We start from the raw sequence: 22,363 nt of genomic DNA, 5'->3' as shown, positions 1-22,363 counted from the left end.
CCCTCTCTCCACGGCCAAGGACCCACAAACAGGGTGGTTTTACGAGCTGTGGCTGCAGGACACGCTGTCAGCACGCCACGACTGATAACGCACACCCATAAAACACTGAGTGCAGCTGATGTATAAATCAACCTTAAAAGCCATCACCCTCTCCTGAAAGCAGGTTTCCACCTTCCATTTATGGTACCAATCCAAATGAAGCCAGCAGTGCCAGTCAGATGGATGTGACGTTTGCATGGCCAGCGACCAACTCCCCTCTGCGCGCGGGAGTCGTGCGGCAAGAATTCAGCCTGGGCTTTACTCCATCAGGACAAGGCCTTGGGGCTGGCAGTGTGGCAGCAGCTGACAGGCACTGAGAAGCTGGCAGGCTGCAGAATCGTGGAATCAGTCAGGGTTGGAAGGGACCACAAGGATCATTCAGTTCCAACCCCCCTGCCATGATGAGGGACACCCTTCCCTAGAGCAGGCTGCACACAGCCTCAGCCAGCCTGGCCTCAAATACCTCCAGGGATGGGGAAACTTTAGTATGTGTGATCATAGAATCACAGAATCAGGCAGGGTTGGAAGGGACCACAAGGAGCAGCCAGTTCCAACCCCCCTGCCATGCCCAGGGACACACTACCCTAGAGCAGGCTGCACACAGCCTCATCCAGCCTGGCCTTAAACACCTCCAGCCATGGGGCCTCAACTACCTCCTTGGGCAACCCATTCCAGCCTCTCACCACTCTCATGCTCAACAACTTCCTCCTCACATCCAGGCTGATTCTCCTCACCTCCAGCTTTGCTCCATTCCCCACAGTCCTGACACTGCCTAAAAAGTCCCTCCCCAGCTTTTTTGGAGGCCCCCTTCAGATCCTGGAAGCCCACAGAAAGGTCACCTGGGAGCCTCCTCTGCTCCAGCCTGCACAGCCCCAACTCTTTCAGTCTGTCCTCACAGCAGAGCTGCTGCAGCCCTCTGAGCATCCTCCTGGCCCTGCTCTGGACACACTTCAGCATCTCCACATCCCTCTTGTCCCAGGGGCTCCAGAGCTGGATGCAGTACTCCAGGTGGGGTCTCAGCAGAGCAGAGTAGAGGGGCAGAATCACCTCCCTGGCCCTGCTGCCCACACTTCTCCTGCTGCAGCCCAGGCTCTGGTTGGCTTTCTGGGCTGCAAGTGCACACTGCTGGCTCCTGTTGAGCTTCTCCTCCAGCAGCACCCCCAAGTCCCTCTCCTCAGGGTTGCTCTCCAGCTGCTCACTGCCCAGCCTGGACTGGTGTTTGGCATTGCCAGAAGGCAAGATGACTTTTACTGCAACCACTGTCCTGAGTGCTTTACATAACTCAGCACCAAATACCCTCCCCATCAGAGCAAAGCAGCAAAATGTTCTGGAACCAGCCCTTCAAGAGTCACAGAGGACAGCACATACAGACATGAAGATCCACAAATGCCCACCTCCCTTCCACCCCTAGAGTGGGCAATGCCAGCTCAGATCCGGCCCCAGGTGAATTGCTTCTGCTTGCAACAGCTTTCTGTATAAAGCTGAAGAGATTGCAAGCAATAATCATAACTTATATTTAACACTGCCTGATGAACAGATGAAATAAATGTTCCCAGGAATGTCTCAGTCAGCCAGGAGCTGAGTCACAGGGCCCTGACAGATAAAACCACCAGAAATTGAAATGTGACAAGTCACTTTTGCCATTTCCCCTATCTCTGCTGAGGAGAGCCTTGGCCATCCTGAGCACCTGATGGCTGGCTAGAGTGGGTGCAAATTGCTGGGGGTTTAATGGTCTTTACCTTGCTGCTCAGGGCTGGATTTTGTGAGTCCACTGAGCTAGGCTGAGCTCAGAACAAGCAGAGGCATGGAAATCCTGCTTCACCTGACACTGGTGGCATCTGCCTGCTAGGCACTGCCACCAGCAGCAGTACCAGGTTCTGCAGGCTGTTCTGAAACCCCACAGCAGCAGTAACCCCAGTAAGCCACAGACCAAAGGTGGTCTTACTGTTTGCCACCTAAGGTAATCTGGGACAACCCCAGAGGCCAAGGCTGGATCAAACCCTCAAGCTGCTGTGGTCTCCAAACCCCTCCTGATGAGTCAGGAGGACTCAAGATGAGAAACTTTCCAGTCACCTCAGTCATAGAAGCATAGAATGGTCCAGGCCAGAAGTGACCTCTAAAGGTCACCTAGTTTGCCTCCTCTGCAGTCAGCAGGGACATCCCCACCAGACCAGGTCACCCAGAGTCCAGTCAAGCCTCAACTTGAATGTCTCCAGGGAAGGGGCCTAAACCACCTCCCTGGGCAACCTGTTCAGTGCTCCACCACCCTCATAGCAAAGAACTTGTTCCTAACATCCAATCTAAGTCTGCTCTTCTCAAGCTTGAAGCCATTGCTTCTTGTCCTGGAACTGCAGGCCCCTGAAAACACCTTCTCTCCATCCTTCCTGTAGTCCCCTTCAGGTACTGGCAGGCTGCTATGAGGTCCCTCCAGAGCTGCCTCCTCTCCAGACTGAACACTCCCAGCTCCCTCAGCCTATCCTCATAACAGAGTTGCTCTGACCCTCTGATCACTTTGTGGCCCTCCTCTGGCCCTTCTCCATCAGGTCCATGTCCTTCCTATAATGAGGGCTTCAGAACTGGAGCACTGGGATGTTCTGGAGCTCCCCAGCAGAACATCTTTAGCCTCACAAGCTGCAGCCTTGGCACACACTCACCCTCTCTGCCATAGATCCCTGGTCTGGGAGGGCCCAGGCACCTCCAGACGCCCCCAGCAGAACATCCTTAGCCTCACAAGCCGCAGCCCTGGCACACACTCACCCTCTCTGCCATAGATCCCCAGCCAGGCACCTCCAGACGCCCCCAGCAGAACATCCTTAGCCTCACAAGCCGCAGCCCTGGCACACACTCACCCTCTGTGCCATAGATCCCTGGTCTGGGAGGGCCCAGGCACCTCCAGACGCCCCCAGCAGAACATCCTTAGCCTCACAAGCTGCAGCCTTGGCACACACTCACCCTCTCTGCCATAGATCCCTGGTCTGGGAGGGCCCAGGCACCTCCAGACGCCCCCAGCAGAACATCCTTAGCCTCACAAGCCGCAGCCCTGGCACACACTCACCCTCTCTGCCATAGATCCCCAGCCAGGCACCTCCAGACCCCCCCAGCAGAACATCCTTAGCCTCACAAGCCGCAGCCCTGGCACACACTCACCCTCTGTGCCATAGATCCCCAGCCAGGCACCTCCAGACCCCCCCAGCAGAACATCCTTAGCCTCACAAGCCGCAGCCCTGGCACACACTCACCCTCTCTGCTGTAGATGCCCGGCCTGGGAGCTGGCCTCCTGGCCTGCAGGGTGGAGGTCCTGAGTGCAGGGCTGGCCACCACGCCGTTGGCAGTCTTGGGGGCTGGCTTCACGCCCCCGTCCTGCAGCCTGGCCACCAGCTTGCCCACCTCTGCCTGGGGGTCAGGCCTGCCCTCGGCGGGTGGTCGCCCTGGCTCGTCCCCCCCCGGCCGGGGCGCGGGCAGGCGGCTGCGGTGCAGCGGCTTGGGGGCCTCGGTGCCAGCACCACTGCTGCTGCCGTTGGGGGTCTGGCCCTGCCGGTCTGCTGTGGAGTCAAAGGGGCAGAGAGAGTTTGGGTTAGAAGCATGGAATCACAGACTGGGAGCAGATCTGCTGGAGAGCAGCCCTGTGGAGAGGGACCTGGCACAGCAATGTGCCCTGGTGTCCAAGAAGGCCAATGGGATCCTGGTGCACTAAGCAGAGTGTGTCCAGCAGATCTAGGGAGGTTCTCCTCCTCCTCTACTCTGCCCTGCTGAGACCTCATCTTGAGTACTGCCTTCAGTTTTGGGCTCCCCAGTTCAAGAGGGACAGGGATCTGCTGGAGAGGATCCAGTGGAGGGCTATGAGGATGAGTAGACTGGAGGGCATGGCTGATGAGGAGAGGCTGAAGGACCTGGGGCTGTTTAGTCTGGAGAAGAGAAGACTGAGAGGGTGTTGAATCAATGTCTATAACTATCTGAGGGCTGGGGGTCAGGAAGGGGGGGACAGGCTCTGCTCACTGCTCCCTGGGATAGGACAAGCAGCAATGGATGGAAGCTGCAGCACAGGAGGTTCCAGCTCAATGCAAGGGGAACTTCTTTCCTGTAAGGTTCAGAGAGCACTGGCACAGCCTCCCTCTCTGGAGCCTTTCAAGGCCTGTCTGGATGTGTTGCTGTGTGACCTGAGCTAGATTGCCTGGTCCTGCTTTGGCAGGGGAGTTGGACTCGATGATCTCTTTGTGTCCCTTCCAACCCCTGACATCCTGTGTGTGATCCTGTGTGACTGCTCTGGGTGGGAAGGGAGCATTAAAGGGACCTTCTCTGTAGTCTCAATCTCCCTCTTTTAGATGAAGCCATCAGCTCTTGTCCTGTCACAATGGACCCTGCTCAATAATCTGTCCCCAGTTTTCTTACAGCCTCCTTTAACCACTGAAAGGCCACCAGAAGGTCTCCCTGGAGCCTTCTCTTCTCCAGGCTGAACAACCCCAACTCTCTCAGCCTGTCCTCACAGCAGAGGGGTTCCAGACCTCGGATCTTTTCTGAGGCCTCCTCTGGACCAGCTCAGGCCTTCTTAGAAAGCAGCACAGTGATGTGGGGGGTCTCTGCCCATGGCAGTGCAGAGCTCTTGCCAGAATCACACAGCTCTTGCCATACTGAGGAACAATGACACTTGCATCAGAGGTTCAAGAGCAGAACACAAACAACAAGTGGCTGACATAAGTGCTGTGGAATAAAGAGGAGTGAAACAAGGCTGAGAATCACAGGATGTGCTCCTGGGTTTCCTTGCAATTCCCAGGACTCCTGCTCACAGCAGCTGTGCACCACGCTTCATAAACCACCTCCCTCATCCTTCCCACTGTGGAATCTGACTGCACCCTTGCAGCCTCTGCTCCCCATTTGGAGCAACGTTTAAATTCCAGGCCACTTCTCACCACATGAGCAGCCTTGTGAATTCAAACAGCAATTCGAATCGATTGTGTTTGGCTGCTGCCAGGAAGTACACTTGGAGTATTCAGCCTAAAACACCGCCAGAGCTCTGAAAGCTTTAACAGAGAAAAAATGACTTTTTGTCTGTTTGGTGATGATGTGATTGAGGGCACAGCTTGCAGCGACAGTCTGAGCAAATTGGGTGGAGGCAGAAACATGACTTTGAATTGATGTGCCCATTGATGTGACAATAGGGGCCTTGCACTTCCTTACAATGGAGTGAAATCAACGGCAGGCTTGTACTTGGTCTAGAAAACCTTGTCACTGGGTTCTGAAAAAGTGCTGCAGAGCTCTTGCTCTGGTGTGAAATCGCAGTAGCTGGTCCAGCCCTGCAGACCAGTAGCTGGTCCAGCCCTGCCTGGGCCCATTCCCACTGTCCCACCAACTCTGCTCCTCGGTTGCCTTTCCATCACTTCATTTTTTTTGCCTCTGAAGCTGCAAAACCTCTCCACGGCTCTTCTTATGCACAAGGACAAGTCTCAGTTTAGCTAAGGGAGAACACTGCAAGCAACAAGAAAAAGAAATCCCCGTGGAGCTGAGGCTGTGAGATGACCCAGCCTATCTGTGAGGTTTTTCTTGCCTTCCTTTCTCACTGACCAGCAGACCTCTCTGTTTGCTGTGTTCCTTGCCCAAGAAGTGCAGTCTTGCTATTGTGACCCCCTCTGCCCCTGGAAAGATGTTAACAGAAACAGAGGAGGTGAGAGGCAGGTAAAGTACGAGACAACAATCAGACTGACCTCCACTTTCTTCCACCGAAGCTCCAAAGAAGACAGGTCTTTCCCTAAGGGGACGTTTGGAAATGGTGATGGGTTTGTGCCGCCGGGCAGTCACCCTGGGAGGAGGCACTGGGGGTGCAGTGGTGTCTTCTGGAGGCCCAGAGTAGATCTGTGAAGGCAGACACGTTTAGATGACCCTCCTGTCCCATCAAGCTGAACGACACCCCCAGAGGTTCACCTCGTTAACTGACTGGCATCAAAACGCAGCTCGCAGCAAACGGAGTCAGGAGGTTGAGCCAGACCAGGGGCACAGACCCAGCTCCTGCTGCCTCTGCCAAAGGCTGCTCTGCTCCCCTCTGTTGTGCAGCAGGAGCTGTCTGCAGCCTGAGTCACACTTCTGACTGACCCAGGAGGGCTGAAAAGCTGTGGCTGCTCCACACCACTCCAACCAGCCACAGCCCATGGGAACTTAGCATGGTGCTCATAGCCCTCTGCCCTGCCAAGCCCCATGTCCTCCAGCTTCTCTGGAGAGGTGAGAACCAGCCACTCTCAGGGGCAGCAGCACCCAGGGAAGCCTCGGGGCAGGGCTGATGTCTCTAGTGATACATCCTGCCGTGGGCTCTCCTGTTCTGTACCTCGCACAGCCACTGCAGCAGCCACAGTGCTGAACTAATTAATGCAGCAAAATCACCAACACAGACAAAAAGTGTAGCAGTAAACAATCCAGAAGCAGAAGCCAACAAGTTCTGAGAAGCATTGAGCTCTCCAGAGCACCGAGGTGATACAATCTATGGAATCTATGGATACAGTCTATGGACTGTAAAGCAGCTGCACTAACCATGGAGCTGGTTTAGATTTAAGGCTGAAAACCCCTCAGCTCTTGGCTTACAATGGAGTGTGTGGCACTAGGGAATTACCTTGGATGAAATACCGGCATAGAAACAATGCTTCTAAGGAGCTTTATCCCTTTTCCTTGCTGCTCATACAGCACCTGTTTGGTTGGATTTGATTTAGAGGTTCTTGTTTATGTCAGTGGGTCTTTTTTTTTCTGCAAGAGCTGAAAAAAGAATGGAGCTTCTGGGCAGGCTCCTGAAGATCTGAAACACCACACTGAGGATGAAAACCAACTGCTCTTGTGTGTGAGTTTTGGGTTTTTTTTTCCCCCATGGCTATTAATTAAATTTATAGCCAGCTTTAAAAAGTGGCTTACTACAGATGGAGTGGCAAAGGCTACTGCGACCCAAGGTTGCTCTTTCTGGGGTAACAAAAAGCTGGTCCCTTGCTGGGTGTTGACAGGAGAAGGTTGAAGCCCAGAGGACAAGAGCTGGTGCCAGACCCACCAATGAGCAGAGCAACTGCCCCCTCGGTGCTCCCTTTGTTAGGGAAGAACAATATGGCTGTGTCACACAGGAAAACAAAACTGATGGAATTCAAACCCAAAACACATTCATCCTTTTGCCAGCCAAAGAGCAGTTCTAGGAAGTTAAAGTGGGGGCTGAGAGAGAAAAGCACTTCCCCACTTTAAACTTCTTCACCCCAAAGAGCAGGCAGCACATACCAGGGGTGAGGTTGGCACTGACAGCCAGGCTCCCCACATCTCCCTTACCTGGGCAGCACAAGGGTCAGGTTGGACCTGAGCTGCTCCCATCCTCATCTGTCCAAGCTTTTGCTGTGAAGCCATGCACTGGAACATGGGCTTTGCTCTGCTTTGGCCTGCCCTGCTCTGCACCCAGGCAAGAGAGACAGCACACCCAGGGCTCAGGTGAGCTCCAAACCCCACTCTGGTCACTTCATCTGCCTTTCTGCCCCAATTCAGTGGCACTGTGTTGCTGCTGCTGCTGCTGCTGCTGATTAATGCCAACAGAGGCTCTGCCCTTTGCAGGGTCAAAATATTTTCTCCACTGCAGAATGTGTTTCCTACCCCTGCATTCAGAAGATTTTGCTGTGACATCAACAGCTCATGATTCAGAATCACAGAACCACAGACCTGTCAGGGTTGGAAGGGACCTCAAAGATCATGTAGTTCTAACATCCCTGCCATGGGCAGGGACACCTCACACTAGATCAGGTTGCTCAGAGCCACATCCAGCCTGGCCTTAAAAACTTCCAGGAATGGAACTTCCACCACCTACCTGGGCAACCTGTTCCAATGCCTCACCAACCCAGAATCACAGAATCATAGAATGGTTTAGGTTGGAAGTGACCTCAAAGCTCATCGCCTCATCCAGCCTGGCCTTGAACACCTTCAGGGAGGGAGTAGCCACAACCTCCCTGGGCAATCTGTGCCAGTGTCTCATGGTGAAGAACTTTTAGAAGCTCATGTGCTACTGAAACAGCAAAGGACTACCTGCAGCAGGGCAAGGTCTGGAAACATCAGCCTGGTTCCTACACGTCGACAAGAGTCCAAGATTGCTTTCTAAAGACAAGTCTTAAGCTCCCCACAGATGCTTATGCAGGGACCACGGAATGCTGTCCTCAAGAGATGCTTTCCCACATCTGAAACCCATGCTAACCCCCCCCCAAACTGCTCTTCTGAAGACTTGGGGGCAGCCTCTGCTTTGCTTCTGCCTTCTATATGAAAATCCAAGTCAAACAACCTGAATGTCCAACAACGTTGACAGAGCCTCATACGCAGAAGGTTTGTAGAGTGAAGGTGGTGTTTCCAGAGCACTCAACTCATTTAATTTAACCGTGGCACTGAAATACAAGCTGTGGCAACAATAATTATCCACAAAGACTTGAGGAATAGTTACTTTGTCCTTAGAGCCTTCATATTGCACCATACCAACCACAGCCCTCTCCTCCTGCAAGACTCATTTAAAGTGTTTACTCATGTGTGAGCTGAAGGCTCTTTAAACTCCTTCGCTGAACTTAGCAGCTCAATCTAATAAGTGTTACTAACTTAACCTTATTGCTGAAGAAATTAAAAGCAAGCAGAGAGATGTCTGGCTTAATGAAAGCTGTCGCTGCAGCTCTGGGAGGTGGCAGTGTAAACGGTGCGTTGACAGCCCGCACCGCGGGCGGTACGGGAGGGGAGAACAGAGCCGTGAGAGGATCTCAGCACACAAACAATTCTCTGTTCTGCTGCAGGAACTTATTAAAAGCATTTGCAGAGACCTACAAAGAAACTGGCTTGTGATTTTCATGTGGGGACTCAAAGGCTTCTCTCAGCTCTTTCATCCCGTCTCTCTGGTTTCAGTCCTCGCTACTACAGCCAACTCTTATGCTGCCCATCTGGTCCGTGTTTGGGTGCCCTGACTCCACGTTCACTTCTGCAAGAGCTCTGCTCTTCCAGCTTCAGCCTCCTCTTCCTGTCCTCAAAAAGGAGATGCACTTCTGCTCTGGAGACTTTCAAGGCCTGTCCGAATGCGTTCCTCTGTGACCTGAACTAGACTGTATGGTCCTGCTCTGGCAGGGGGGGTTGGACTCGATGATGTCTTTGGGTCCCTTCCAAACCCTGACATCCTGTGAGACTGTGTGTGCTGGGAGCACTGCTTCATCCTCTGTATATCAAGAAACACCCTGAAATGGATGGCTTCAGACTTCCCCCTCCTCTAAGACATGAGATTGCTTAGACACTCTGGTATCAAGCAGCATAAAGGACTAAACTCACTCCTCAGAATCTACTGCTGATCCAATCTGACCTCTGTGGTGATCTGAATGTGAAGGCTGCTGAAGTGTTTAATTATGAGCAGACAGCTCCAGCATCCTGCAGCCACCCCGAGCCATGGCATCAGAGATCATGAGAAGGAAGTGCTGCCACAAAAGACAGTGGAATATTCTGCTTTCATCAGCAGACAAAATGCCACACGACAAAAAGCTGCTCTCCACAGGTGAATCTTTGCCATCCAACAAAGCAACCCAAGCCACGCTGTGTGTTTAGGCAGTGCTCTCAGGCAAAAACACTCAGCAAAGGTCCCAGGCAAGACAAAAGCTGCTGGAGCCCTGCAGAGAGCTCTGCTCCACACAGCAGCCATTGGGAGTTCCACTCCCCAGCCCTGCCCTCTCCACCCCTGCACCTGCAGCTGAACAGCTGAACGATACTCATCAGTCTTTCAATACTGGTCTGCTCTGGGTTGTCTTCCCCTGCATTAATAGCTGTAGAGTGCTTCATCTTGCCCTGTGCCCACCAGAACCAGTTATGCTCTGGTCTAGCTCTTGCCTATAGGAAAGGGAAATGTAAAGTCTTGTCATGTCCAGAATTGCCTAGAACAGAATGTCCAGAATTGCCTACAATAGTTTTGTTTGTTTTTTTTTTTTTCCATCAAAGACTCCTTTTATTTAAAAAGCAAGGCAAACCCCCCCTAGATGCAGAGTCTCCTTCAGAACTAGAACCACTGAACCATTTTCCAACCCAAACCATTCTATGATTGCTAATGATTCTTTGAGTCTTAATTTAGCTGAATGCTAGCTTGAAGGCAAGAGTGAGGAACATACCTGCTACACTTTTTGCTTCCTTCTGAAGCATTTCAGAGCAGCACATTACATAAAACAACCACAGCCTCTAAGAAGGCTTCAGAAGAAGGAGCCAGAACTCTACAGTGTTGCCACAGCAACAGCTTGCATGAATATGATGGAGTTGTGTGAAGGCTCTCAGGGCTGCTGCCCATCCATACCTTCCCAAAGTGCTCAATGAGGATCTCAACCACTATGTTTTGGAACTTGATGTTCATCATTGCAGCCACGGTGTCCTCCTGTGCTCGCATGAGGGTAGGTCCAAATATCACCCCCATGTTAGACGGTGACATCAGGTTCTCACGGCTGTGCTCGCAAACGCTGCAGAGAGGAAAGACAGAAAGAAGGAAGGAAGGAAGGAAGAGGGTTTGGTTTGCTGTCTTCCAAACAGATCTTACCCCAAGCAATAAAGGGATAGAGTAAGAAGTAGTCACTTAATTCTCTTCACTCTGTCTCAGCAGCAGGACAAAACATGTCTGGCTATGACACACATGCTTGGCTAAAGGAACTGCTTGGGAGAGCAACATGCCAGCAGCAATTTCATTTGATCCCTTCCCACTCCCAGCTCCTCTTTTAACTCTGAAATCAAGACATCTGCACAGCACACATGTGAGAGGCAGCATTTCAGTCAGAAGACCCTATTTATCCAGAACTGAATTCTGCCTTTATTTTAACCTCCTTCTGACAGAGACCTGGCTGCAAGGAGCACACTGTGGAGGTCTTCAGTGAATCTCTACAAAGCACCACTGCTTGCCCAGCATGGAGCTCTGGATCTCCAACACAGCACCACTGCTTGCCCAGCATGGAGCTCTGGATCTCCAACACAGCACCACTGCTTGCCCAGCATGGAGCTCTGGATCTCCGACACAGCACCACTGCTTGCCCAGCATGGAGCTCTGGATCTCCAACACAGCACCACTGCTTGCCCAGCATGGGGCTCTGGATATCCAACACCACAGCACCACTGCTTGCCCAACATGGAGCTCTGGATCTCCAACACAGCACCACTGCTTGCCCAGCATGGAGCTCTGGATCTCCGACACAGCACCACTGCTTGCCCAGCATGGAGCTCTGGATCTCCGACACAGCACCACTGCTTGCCCAACATGGAGCTCTGGATCTCCGACACAGCACCACTGCTTGCCCAGCATGGAGCTCTGGATCTCCGACACAGCACCACTGCTTGCCCAACATGGAGCTCTGGATCTCCAACACAGCACCACTGCTTGCCCAGCATGGAGCTCTGGATCTCCAACACAGCACCACTGCTTGCCCAACATGGAGCTCTGGATCTCCAACACAGCACCACTGCTTGCCCAGCATGGAGCTCTGGATATCCAACACCACAGCACCACTGCTTGCCCAACATGGAGCTCTGGATCTCCAACACAGCACCACTGCTTGCCCAGCATGAAGCTCTGGCTCTCCAACAGCCTTCAAGCTCTGCAGGAATATGCAAGCCTTGGGGCAGCACTGACATCTAACTGAAATCTTGACTGCCTAGGTGGGCACTGCCTGCTTCCAAGAGTGAGCCAGAGGAGAGAGACTCTGAAGCTGACACATAATCAATCCTGGGTTTGCCCTGCAGCTCTGGTGTAAAAGGAGTTTCTGTCAGCACAAAGAGGAGAGGGAACAGAATTTAAGTGTAAACACTTGAAGGAATAAACACAGTGACCACAAGTGCAGTGTTAGCTCCACTGGACTGCACACCAGACCTGCTCAGCTCTGCCACTTACACAGGAAGGCTCCTAAAACCCACACAATCTGCAGGCAGGATCTCCCAGCTAGAGCCTTTTGCTCCACAAAGGGGCCATGGCACCAAAGCCAAGCCCTTGCTTTTGAGCACTAAGGGCTGACAGCTCCACACCAGCCCAGCTTACTTGTGGAACAGCCCACTTTTAGAAACAGCTTCTCTAAAGGTCCAAAGTGAGCCCTGCCATACAAAACTCATTGCTTTTGCAAGCTGTGGTCCTTCAAAATCTGCACATAGACCACTCCCTGCCTTCTGAGCTTCAGCATGGCCCATCACAAGCCTCTCTCCCTGTTGCACCTCGGGGTGAGGAGAGCAGAGCTTCTACATGGAGCCTTCACATGTGACAAGGGGGCAGTGTTGGTGTCATTCTCATCACCTATCAGACTTTTGCAGTGGTGGAAGCACTTCCTCACTGGCAGAAGCAGCGCTGCTCGGTGCCACCAAGCACCTGACAGAGGGTGACACGCTGGAGCCTCTGTGCTGTTCAGCATGCTGGAGCCAAACCCAAAGCATGCTTCACGTTCAGCCCACGGGCACAGGTCCTCCAGCCCCTCCCAGAGCCCACACCTGACGTCTTTGTTACCTGGAGTGAGAGATGACAATTTACAGCTCTGCTGTCAGAGGCTAATTCCGTTTTTAAATCATCCTCTGCTCAGTGCTTCTCAGCAAGGGGCTGAAGGTGGAAATTAGGGAAGCATCACTCAGAGCAGCAGGCAGCAGGGATAATCACACCATTTGTGCAGCCCAAATGTAAATTCTGAGGGGGGATTTTGGTGGAGGGAATTTTGCAAACCTACCATCAAACTGATTCCATTATCCCCCTTACTTTGGCTTGAGAGCAAAGCGCCTGCTTACTTGACAAGGTGCTGGATGAGGAGCTCTAACATCTCTCTGTTCTTCTCAGGGAGTTTATAGACCAAAGTGTGAATGGCTCCCAGCCTGTAATCCAGGTTCTCAGACTCTGGAGAAAAGCAACAGAAAGAAAAGTTTGTACCCACTGCTTTATAAAGTAAACACATGAGGGAGAGATAAAGCCAAAGGCAATCTGTGGGAGCTCTTCCTTCTGCAGGACAGGGCTGGCTGAACCCAGCAGTGTGAGGCAGAAGGAAAGGGAGATTACACAGCGACAGGGCAATCATTGTGAGAAACAAAATGAAGTGGAAAGAGGGACAAATGAAGCTTGAAGGGAGCTCAGGGCTGCACACTGCCTCTGAGCATGGCCAGGTACTGCCCTGCACAGCAGCACACCTGGGGAGCACATGGCTGGCCTCTCTGCTGGGTGTCTTATCAGCCCAGAGACCTGTCACTCTAAACAACGTGGTAATGTGTCCTGCAGAGCTAAAAAATGGAGTCCCTGACCCAAAGAGGTCACCCTTAGAGCCATAAATAACCAAGAAAACAATAAGATACTTGGTGTGAAAAGAATAGGGTGGGATCTTGGTAGCTGGGAAGCTCAATGGTCCAAGTTTCTGAGGGAAGGTAGGGAAGGGATGCTGGTTTTGCACGTACCCAGCCACCATTCACTCAACTTCTGCTGACAGTAATAAATCCTGGGCTTGGGCACAGTCAGGAGGTGGTGGAAAGCTTTCCTTTCCAAGACAGAACAAGTGTTAGTAATTCTTTGCAGACCCAAAGTGAGGAGAGGCAGGAGCTCTGCTCCCTTCCCATGACTCCAGGAGGCATGGGGCTGTGAAGGATGCTCTCATCCAGAGTGCTTCAGGACGTGCCACACATTCTCAAATGCCAGTGCTCCCATGCTGAGGGAGATCTGCATCTCCTTCTATCCCTCTGGTGCCCATCTCAGCATGCAGGCTCTCAGCATGCTCAGAGGATGCAGCCAGCCCGGACTATTATGGTTTATTTGAAATGGCCATAACAAGAAGAGAGCAGAGGACTGGCTGGCTTAGCACACCCATGCTACTTGGCTGTCTCTATTAATGCTGCCTGTGGCTCGGTTCCAAGAGCTGTAGCAGAAAAATGTCTTTTGTGTACTTGTAAGACACTTTGTAGCCAACATCCCAGGCCAAATCTCACAACGTAAAAGCAGCACCTATCTATCTGTGCAGCAACAGCACATCCTGTTCCCCCACAGGCTTCAAAAGAAATAGATTAATACTATCAAGAAAGAATTTTTCTGGGACACTTGTGCTGATTGCAGGTAGGTTGATATCCCCTGGCTCTCCAGACCTTCTGAAAGCATGAATCCCTGAGGAGCACTGCAATAGCAAAGGCACCACCTCCCTTGCACAATGAAGCACTCAGAAGATGGGATGACTCTTACTCAGAAGAGAGGGTGACTCCTTTTTCTGCAGGAGGAAGCAGCTGAACCCCCCCAGCGTTGGGCTGGCAGAGCTCTGCCAAGCGATTCTGAAGCACATAGGTTAGGAGAGCAGGGTAGCTGTGGGACTTACTGGCAGCCTGGACCAACTCTTTGTGGAGCTTGTAGGTCATGACAGGTTCAGACAGGTTCCTGGAATAACCAGAAAGAGAACTGAGCTCCGGCAGGGCAGCGAGCGTGACCCACTCGTGACTGATGGCAAAGCCCTCCAGCACCACCGCTTCTCAGTGGCATCTCCCTCCAAGCCAGTATGACTTAGAAGAGTTTTCCCAGAAGGATGCAAGGCATGTTTGGCCTTTGCCTGTGCAGGGCAGGTGTGGCCTGCAGCACTACCTGAGATAAAACTTCAGGGAGCTGGTAATTGTCTTGATGTCCCAGTCGCCGCTTTGGAGATCCACATCCCCTGGGCACTTTGGATCTGGAGGAATCACAGAATCACAGAATTAACCAGGTGGGAAGAGATCTCCAGGATCATCGAGTCCAACCTATCACCTAACCCTTCTACTTAACTAAACCATGGCACTGCCTCATCCAGCCTCCTTTTAAACACCTCCAGGGAGGGTGACTCCACCACCTCCCCAGGCAGCCCATTCCAATGCCAATCACTCTTTCCATGAACAAGATGGCTTCAGAAAAAAAGAAAAAAGGTCCATTTTGAGGCTGTTGATAAACAGGTTCTCAAGAAAATGGAGCTCCAGCAGCAAAAGAAGCAGCTGCTGATTCTCACAGCTGGGTAAAGCAGAGCACCACCAGGGTCAGTGCATTGGAAGTGCTGAGGAGCAGTGCCCTAGGCACAAAGAAGCAGCAGAAGGTAACACCTAAGTGGTGGTGGAAAGTTAGTGAGGGCATGTTCTCCACAGTTTGCTTTTTCCCAGCACAGCCAAGACTGGCAGAAACTCCATATTCCTACAGATCAGAACAAGCTTTCTGATATGCAAAGTAAACTAAGTGTCTAAGCTCTAATCCTCCCTCGCAGGGACTCGCTGAAGGCTGTTCTGCAAACATTCCCTCTCGCTGCACTGAGAGGAGGGAGATCAGAGGAGGAGGCACAGCAGTGTGGAAGCAGCCTTTGCTCCTGCCTATCCTCACCCAACAACCACATAATTTTGGTGGTACAACGAAGCAGAGGGCATGGTTGGAGGATGGGGGGCAGCTGGGCTAAAGAAATGTAACTGCATGATTTGTGTTTAAAAAGAGACAGGGCTAGAGGGAAAAACAAAGTAATAATTAAACCCCTGTCCCTCCCCACTGTGGTTCTGGATGAAGTCCTGCTGCAGCAATTCTTTCTGTGTGGTTGGACTTTTCATCAGGAGTTTGTGCACAGTGGGGTGGCAAGTGGTCAACCAGATCCATGAGTGTGAAGAAAATGAGATGCCACTGACTGGTGGGGTGCAGAGGAGAAAAACCACAGAGCTGCTCACAGGGAGGGTGAGAAGAAGCAATAAAAACTTGGTCTAAGCAATTAGTCATCAGGGAAGCATAACTGGAGAGCTGTCTGGAGTGGCAGTTCCATGGGAACTGGGTACAGCTCAGTGTCAGCTCAAAGCAATCACTTCAATAAACAACAGCAATAGTAAAAGCTATAGTAAACAAGAGTAAAACACAACAGAAATGAAAGCCTCTGAATGCTCCATTAATATCAGATTGCCTGCACAGGGAGCTGGGGTGAGCCTGAGGCATGCAAGTATCTATGTAAATGTACCTTCTGTAAGCTCCATCCCTTCATGGTGAGCACAGCTCAGCCTCTGAGATGGACCCTTGGGGCTCACATAAGGGCTGGCAGCCTGCACTGGCCCATGTGTGCCACAGGGCAGGGGTGTGGTAGCCTTGGCCAGGCCCCAGCACTTGATGGGAGAAGTCTTGTCCCCACTGCCTCCCTTTATCTCACAGCTGCACACTTAACCTACAGTGCAAGCTGCACCACCAACACGTAAGAACAGTTTAGAAGGGAGAGGCCCTAGAATGGGATGGAGAAAAAAGCCTGGAAAATGGGAAGATGCACCTTGAGGTGGCCCCAGGAACCAATCCCCAGGCTGGCCATTTCTTGCTGTGAAAACCCCACCCCCTTGATCCGTCCTAAACGACACAAACCCAGGATCCAGTGTCACAGAACAATGAATTCTTACCAAAAAAGGCATTCAGCAACTTCTGCACCTGAATGTTGCTGCCAACTGTCCGGTAGACACCCTCCGTGGTGATCCCTAAGCAAGAGAAAGCCAAAGAGCATCAGCCAAGGTCTTCCCTGCTGCTGGGAAGTCCACAAGCCCCATCTAGTGGAACTACAGCCCTGGGTGTCAGGGTGCCGGCTCTGCGGAGATGAATGCTTCTTCTGCCCCACTAGAAGGGGCTCTGTTCCCCTGCTCTGCTTCCCTGCACCCCAGGCTTCCACCCCAGCACAGCTGGGCTTGTGTCCTGGTCAGGCCAGCAGAGCCATGGTGCTCGGGCTGAAGCCTGACCTGCCTAAACACACCACGTCTGGAAGCAGTGCTGCTGAAACCTGGGGGTGTTCAGATGGGCTACAAAGATGCTGAGGGGACTGGAACACCTCTCTCCTGAAGGCTGAGAGCCTTGAGGCTGTTTAGCCTGGGATAGAGCAGACTGAGAGGGCATCTGATCAATAGCTAAAGGGTAGGAGAGCAAGAGGATGGGGCCAGATTCTTTTCAGCAGTGCCCAGTGACAGCGTAAGAGGGAACAGGCACAAACTGGAACAGAAGGTTTTCCAGAGAGAAACTTCTTTCCAGAGAGGCTACCAGAGCTGCCCAGAGAGGTTGTGGAGTCTCCTTCTGTGGAGACATTCCAAACCCACCTGGACATGGTGATCCTGGACAACCTACAGTGGGTGACCCTGCTTTAGCTGGGGAGTTGGACTAGATGAACTTCAGAGGTTCCCTTCCAACACCCCCCCATGCTGGGACTCTGTCACAGAAGGCAAACACACTGAAACAGATTCTTTGAACACAGCAGCCAGTTAGGAAATCAGACCTGCTCTATCTGCCTGGCTGCATGTGTGAGGATGGGCTCCTTACCCTGCTCCTCTTCAGTCCTCAAATACTCCAGAAACAAACCCAGACACCTTTTCCTGTGGCAGCTGGGATCCAGCCATGGGATCTTCATCCCATGACCCACACCAGTGATGTACACTGGCACAGGTTGGGCATTTCACCAGAGCAGAAGTGAGCTGCCACCCACCAGCCAGCCTCTGTCCTGTTGCTTTTAACAAAATGGCCCTGAAAACTCCCAATCTGTCCTCCCAGAACAGAAAACACTCCCAAACCTGCTCTCCTTCTGCCTAACAATGAGTTTTCTCAGAGTCAGGTGAGAAACTGATGAATGAAAACAGAATAGAGGTGGAAGTTCAATCCAAACCCAATTTGGCATTAACAACGTTCTGAACGTGCAGGATTTCTGCCTCTCTGACATGAGATTGTTCAGATAGAAGTCAGAGTCTCATTTCACTGACTAACAACAGAAAATACAACATATTCCAGACCATGGGAAGCAATGCCAGGATGGCAGCACCCCCTGATGCCAGGGCAGGGACCTGACCTTTCGTTTCCACTGCGTTGATGCACTTGCGCACGAACTTGAAGCCGACCTCGTTCAGCTCCACTGTCGCAAAGGAGAGAAGCAGGATTAGATTGGAGCACAGTACAAGGCAAAGGCCCAGCCCCTGCTCTGCCCCAGCACACAGCTGGGCTCACACCTGCATCTGCACTGGTGAAAACAGTGGCATTCTTTACCTCCTGGCAAGGAATTGTCAATTCCATAGGTTCTGTCTTTTGCCTTAAATTTGAGTTAGAGCATCCCCTTCCTACCCCCTGATTTCTGCTTTAATCATGAAAGCATCAATCAGAGCCCCACCAGATGTGAATTTGTGCCTGATAAGGAGCTGGTTAATCATTTCCAGAGCACTCCAGGATTGGCAGTCAAAGCTCTTCTACATCACAGGTTGGTGTAATTTCTGCTTATCCACTTGACTAGATTAAAAAGCCAAAACAATGGAGCTGGATACGCTGAGTAAAGCAGAACACACGTTTTGTTCCAGCCAATTACCCACAGACTCTCTGTGCCTGTCTTGGAGGCATCCCAGAATTGTCTTGGTTGAAAAAGACATTTAAGATCACAAGTCCAATGCTGAAGCAGGTAGACAGCCAGGAACAAGGTCTTTAGCACGAGGGTGGTGGAACACTGCAACAGGTTGCCCAGGGAGGCAGCTGAGGCCCCATCTCTGGAACTATTCAAGGTCAGGCTCGACAAGGCTCTGAGCAAGCTGCTCTAATGAAGGATGTCCCTGCTGGCTGCAGGAGGGTTGGACTGGATGAGCTCTGGAGGTCCCTTCCAACCCAACCCATTCTGCGGTGGTTCAGAATAGGGGACTCAGATCCAGGTTATTTCCAGCTCTTTGCTTGTCGTTTATTGTCCCTAGGACATAAAACCTTAATTCAAGCTGTGATTCTATAGCTGTACACCTATTTCATTCTCTGTAAATCACACTGCTGATGCTTCTGGGCTGTCTAGAAAGATTGTCCAGGTTATAAAAAGTGAAATACCTTGCAAACATCTCTAGTGAATTCCTCCTCAATGAGCACACTGCTGTTGGTGTGGAATTTTGGGGGAGTTGGGTGATTTGAGAGGGAGTGCTTGGGTTTTTTATTTCTCTTTTTAACATAAACCAACATTTTACTGGAGCAAAGCAGCCACAGGATAACTCTGGACCAAATCCAGCCCCAGCAAGGGCTGTGAGAGCAAACCCTGTAAACCCACTGCATTTTCAGCATGTTGTTTAGAACAATTCTCTGTCCTCTGAGCAACAGCCATGAAAAGCTCAGAAATATCTTAGATCTGAGGCAGGAATGAGTAAAGACAGCCTGAAGCACTTGGTACTGAGTGGTGTGAGAGGGCTGGAAGTCTTGCTAGCTCTAAGCTATGAAAAACACAGAGTATTTACTTTTGTGCCACACTCAGCTGCATTCCTCCCTGGTGTGCAGTGCCAACACAGGCAAATAACAAGCTTGCTGCTTGCACCTTCTGACAGTGCTACTTGGATGCTCATTAGAGTCAGATAATTAAAGTGCTGGCAAAAGTAAGCTCTAAGATACAGAATGAACATTTGCACCCAGCTAGTAAAGGCCCCAGAGCTTTCCAGGGCAATGGAGTTGCAGAGAGGAGAGGACACTCCTGCATCTGAAAGGGGAGGCACAGACAAGGCAGTGGGTGGGGGGCTCCAAGGAACTAACACCCACCTCTATTTTCCTACTCAAACCTTTGCTAAGGGAAATGTGCTCAGAATCTCTCATTGATATTTTTTCCCCTCTCTAATTTTGGGGTTTAGACTCATAGAATGGTTTGGGTTGGAAGGGACCTTAAAAGATCATCTAGTTCCAAACACCCTGCCATGGGCAGGGACAGCTTCTACTAGACCAGGCTGCTCAAGGCCCCATCCAACCAACCTGGCTTTGAATACCCCCAGGCTGGGAGCATTCACCATTTCCCTGGGCAACCTGTTCAGTGTTTCACCACCTTCACTGTAAAGAATTCCTTCCTAATTTCCAGTCTAAATCCCCCCCTCCTCAGGCTGAAAGTCCTGCCCTCCCAAGGTGCAAACTGAACTCTGCATTCCACTACTTGTGCCTAAATACAAACTGCACATTGCAAGTATCTTGTACTGTCTGCAGCTCCTTATCCGGCCTCAGTATCAGACACTGGGCTGGAAAGGAAAGAAGCTACAGTGCTGCCAGGGAGTGGGGGAAAAAAGCCTGATCAGCAGAAACCAAGGCTGAGTGTACACTGCCTGACCTCAGGCCAGCTTTGGCAGCTCAGAAGAACAGCAAGAGAAACAACTCACTTTCTTCCTGCTTCGTGATGGGGCTGTGGTAGATCTGAAAAAGGGGAGGGAATGGAGGAGGAAGAAACAAAACCACAACAAAACAGGATTCAGTTATTTAGCTCCAAAGAACATGCAGTACCCCAGCATAATTCACCCAAAGCCAACATCCCTTTTTGTGATGAAGCAAGATACCATGATCTACACCAGAAATCTTCCTACCTTTCACTGGAGCACCTGTTTCTGGGAATGGCATTTTCTCCTGGGCAAACAGCCTGGCACTGCAGGGTTGTGGGGGTTTTGTCTGCTTGCCTGCTTTTAAATGTTCCAATACCAAGACATTCCTTCATCACATACCAAAAGAGATCTGATCATGGTTTAGTGATAACAGTGAGTGCCATTCCTGATGGAAAATCAAGTCCTTTAGCCATAGTACCAACACACAAACCAGCTGAGCCCCAGACATCCCCCAGGTGACTATCTGCCCTGTCTCACCACACTGACCCTTCTCCATGCTTCCCCACATCCTTTCTTCTTTCAATAAGGACAAAAGTGCTGTGGAGGGTGCCTGTGTCCCATCTTCTCAATCCCACATCCCACCTCCCCATCACAAGCCACACAGCCCTGTGCTACCTCACTGTCAAGCCCCCTCTCGGAGCTCCCTGAGGGAAAGGCAACGCTGCAAAGCCAAAGGGAGCTCCCAGAAAGGGGTTTTCCTTCACTGCATATCTCCAAAGGCAAAGGGAGCTCCCAGAAAGGGGTTTTCCTTCACTGCATATCTCCAAAGGCAAAGGGAGCTCCCAGAAAGGGGTTTTCCTTCACTGCACATCTCCAAAGGCAAAGGGAGCTCCCAGAAAGGGGTTTTCCTTCACTGCATATCTCCAAAGGCAAAGGGAGCTCCCAGAAAGGGGTTTTCCTGCGCTGCACATCCCCAAAGGCAAAGGGAGCTCCCAGAGAGGGGTTTTCCTGCACTGCACATCTCCAAAAGCAAGAGGAGCTCCCATAAATGGATTTCTCTGCACTACACATCTGCAAAGGCAAGAGGAGCTCTCAGAAATGGGTTTTCCTGCACTGCTCATCGCTAAAGGCAAAGGGAGCTCTCAGAAAGGGGTCTTCCTGCACTGCACATCCCCAAAGGCAAGGGAAGCTCCCAGAAATGGATTTCCCTGTGCTGCACATCTCCAGAGGCAAAGGGAGCTCTCAGAAAGGGGTCGTCCTGCACTGCACATCCCCAAAGACAAGGGAAGCTCCCACAAATGGATTTCCCTGTGCTGCACATCTCCAAAGTCCATGCAGAGAAAACTCAGTGAAGTGCAGGAGTCTGTGCTTTGCTTGTGCTGAGGAAGGAACCACCAGCAGGTACAGGCAGGTGGATGAACACTGGCATAGGGTGGCTGCTCCCATGGGGCAGAGTTTCCAAATGCTCAGAGCAGGAGCAGATGGAACAAAAGAAATCACCTGCAGCAGGTTGCAATGTGAGTTGTGAGCAACAGCAATGGGCAGTGGTGCAAAGCCAGAAAGGCTACAGTCCTTGGGCTGTTTGGCACAACTGGGGAACGACCACAGCTTAAAAGGGGGAAAAACCAAATCGCCATGGCAAGCTGTGGCACAAGCAGAGGAGCACCATGCTCCAGGTGGGATGGGCAGCAGCAGATGATGCCAGAATCGCCGGCAGCTATGTCCCTGCTCCACCTCAGGAGCCGCCAGCAGAGGACACTGCTCGGCAGCATATTGACGCTGGACACTTACCGGCTCCTTCCCATCCATGGCTTCCATCCACAGCCTTCGGTTGGCTTCTGAGAGGGCTTGCAGCGTGATGGTCCCAGATCTGCACAGAGTTCAACCACGAACAGGCAGGAAAACGAAGCAAGAATCGGTTTCAATAAGAGGAAGGAGTGATTCTCATCTGGGTGAGCAGGGTTTGGAGGCCACCTGAGGGTGAAGCACCTCACCTTTCGTTTGTTTCAATGTCAAAACAGAACCTTTTGTCTATGGAGTCGGTCTTCCTCCTCACACAGGATTTCAGTGTCAGGTCTAAGGTGCCCTAGGAAGGAAAATTACCATCGAAGTTAAAGGAAAGAAACAAAGCAGAGGTCCCTCAGGGGTCAGTGCTGGCACCAGAGCTGTTTAACATCTTTGTCAGTGCCATGGACAGAGGAATCAGTGCACCCTCAGCAAGTCTGCAGGTGGCACCAAGCTGTGTGGCACAGTCGACTTGCTGGAGAGCAGGGATCCATGCAGAGGGACCTGGGCAAGCTGCAGAGGTGTGCCCAGG

General features: G+C 51.6%; 1 protein-coding gene across 1 annotated transcript in view; it reads right to left on the bottom strand.

Annotated features, from left to right (window-relative positions):
• Nucleotides 1-22,363, bottom strand: part of OPHN1 (oligophrenin 1) — an 83,753-nt gene that overhangs the window by 7,280 nt on the left and 54,110 nt on the right. The window contains exons 10-20 of the mRNA XM_064159031.1: nt 22,041-22,132; nt 21,838-21,916; nt 20,110-20,143; nt 17,811-17,873; nt 16,390-16,464; nt 14,597-14,681; nt 14,337-14,395; nt 12,781-12,886; nt 10,334-10,493; nt 5,739-5,886; nt 3,279-3,581 (exon numbers count right to left, since the gene is read on the bottom strand). Coding sequence (XP_064015101.1) covers nt 3,279-3,581; nt 5,739-5,886; nt 10,334-10,493; nt 12,781-12,886; nt 14,337-14,395; nt 14,597-14,681; nt 16,390-16,464; nt 17,811-17,873; nt 20,110-20,143; nt 21,838-21,916; nt 22,041-22,132 — 1,204 coding nt within the window. The remainder of the gene's footprint in view (nt 1-3,278; nt 3,582-5,738; nt 5,887-10,333; nt 10,494-12,780; nt 12,887-14,336; nt 14,396-14,596; nt 14,682-16,389; nt 16,465-17,810; nt 17,874-20,109; nt 20,144-21,837; nt 21,917-22,040; nt 22,133-22,363) is intronic.

Source organism: Pogoniulus pusillus, chromosome 19 (genome assembly GCF_015220805.1).
Source record: "Pogoniulus pusillus isolate bPogPus1 chromosome 19, bPogPus1.pri, whole genome shotgun sequence".
Classification (NCBI taxonomy): Eukaryota; Metazoa; Chordata; class Aves; order Piciformes; family Lybiidae; genus Pogoniulus; species Pogoniulus pusillus.
Note: the sequence above shows the minus strand (reverse complement) of the source record. Positions and strands in the feature narration are given on the sequence as shown.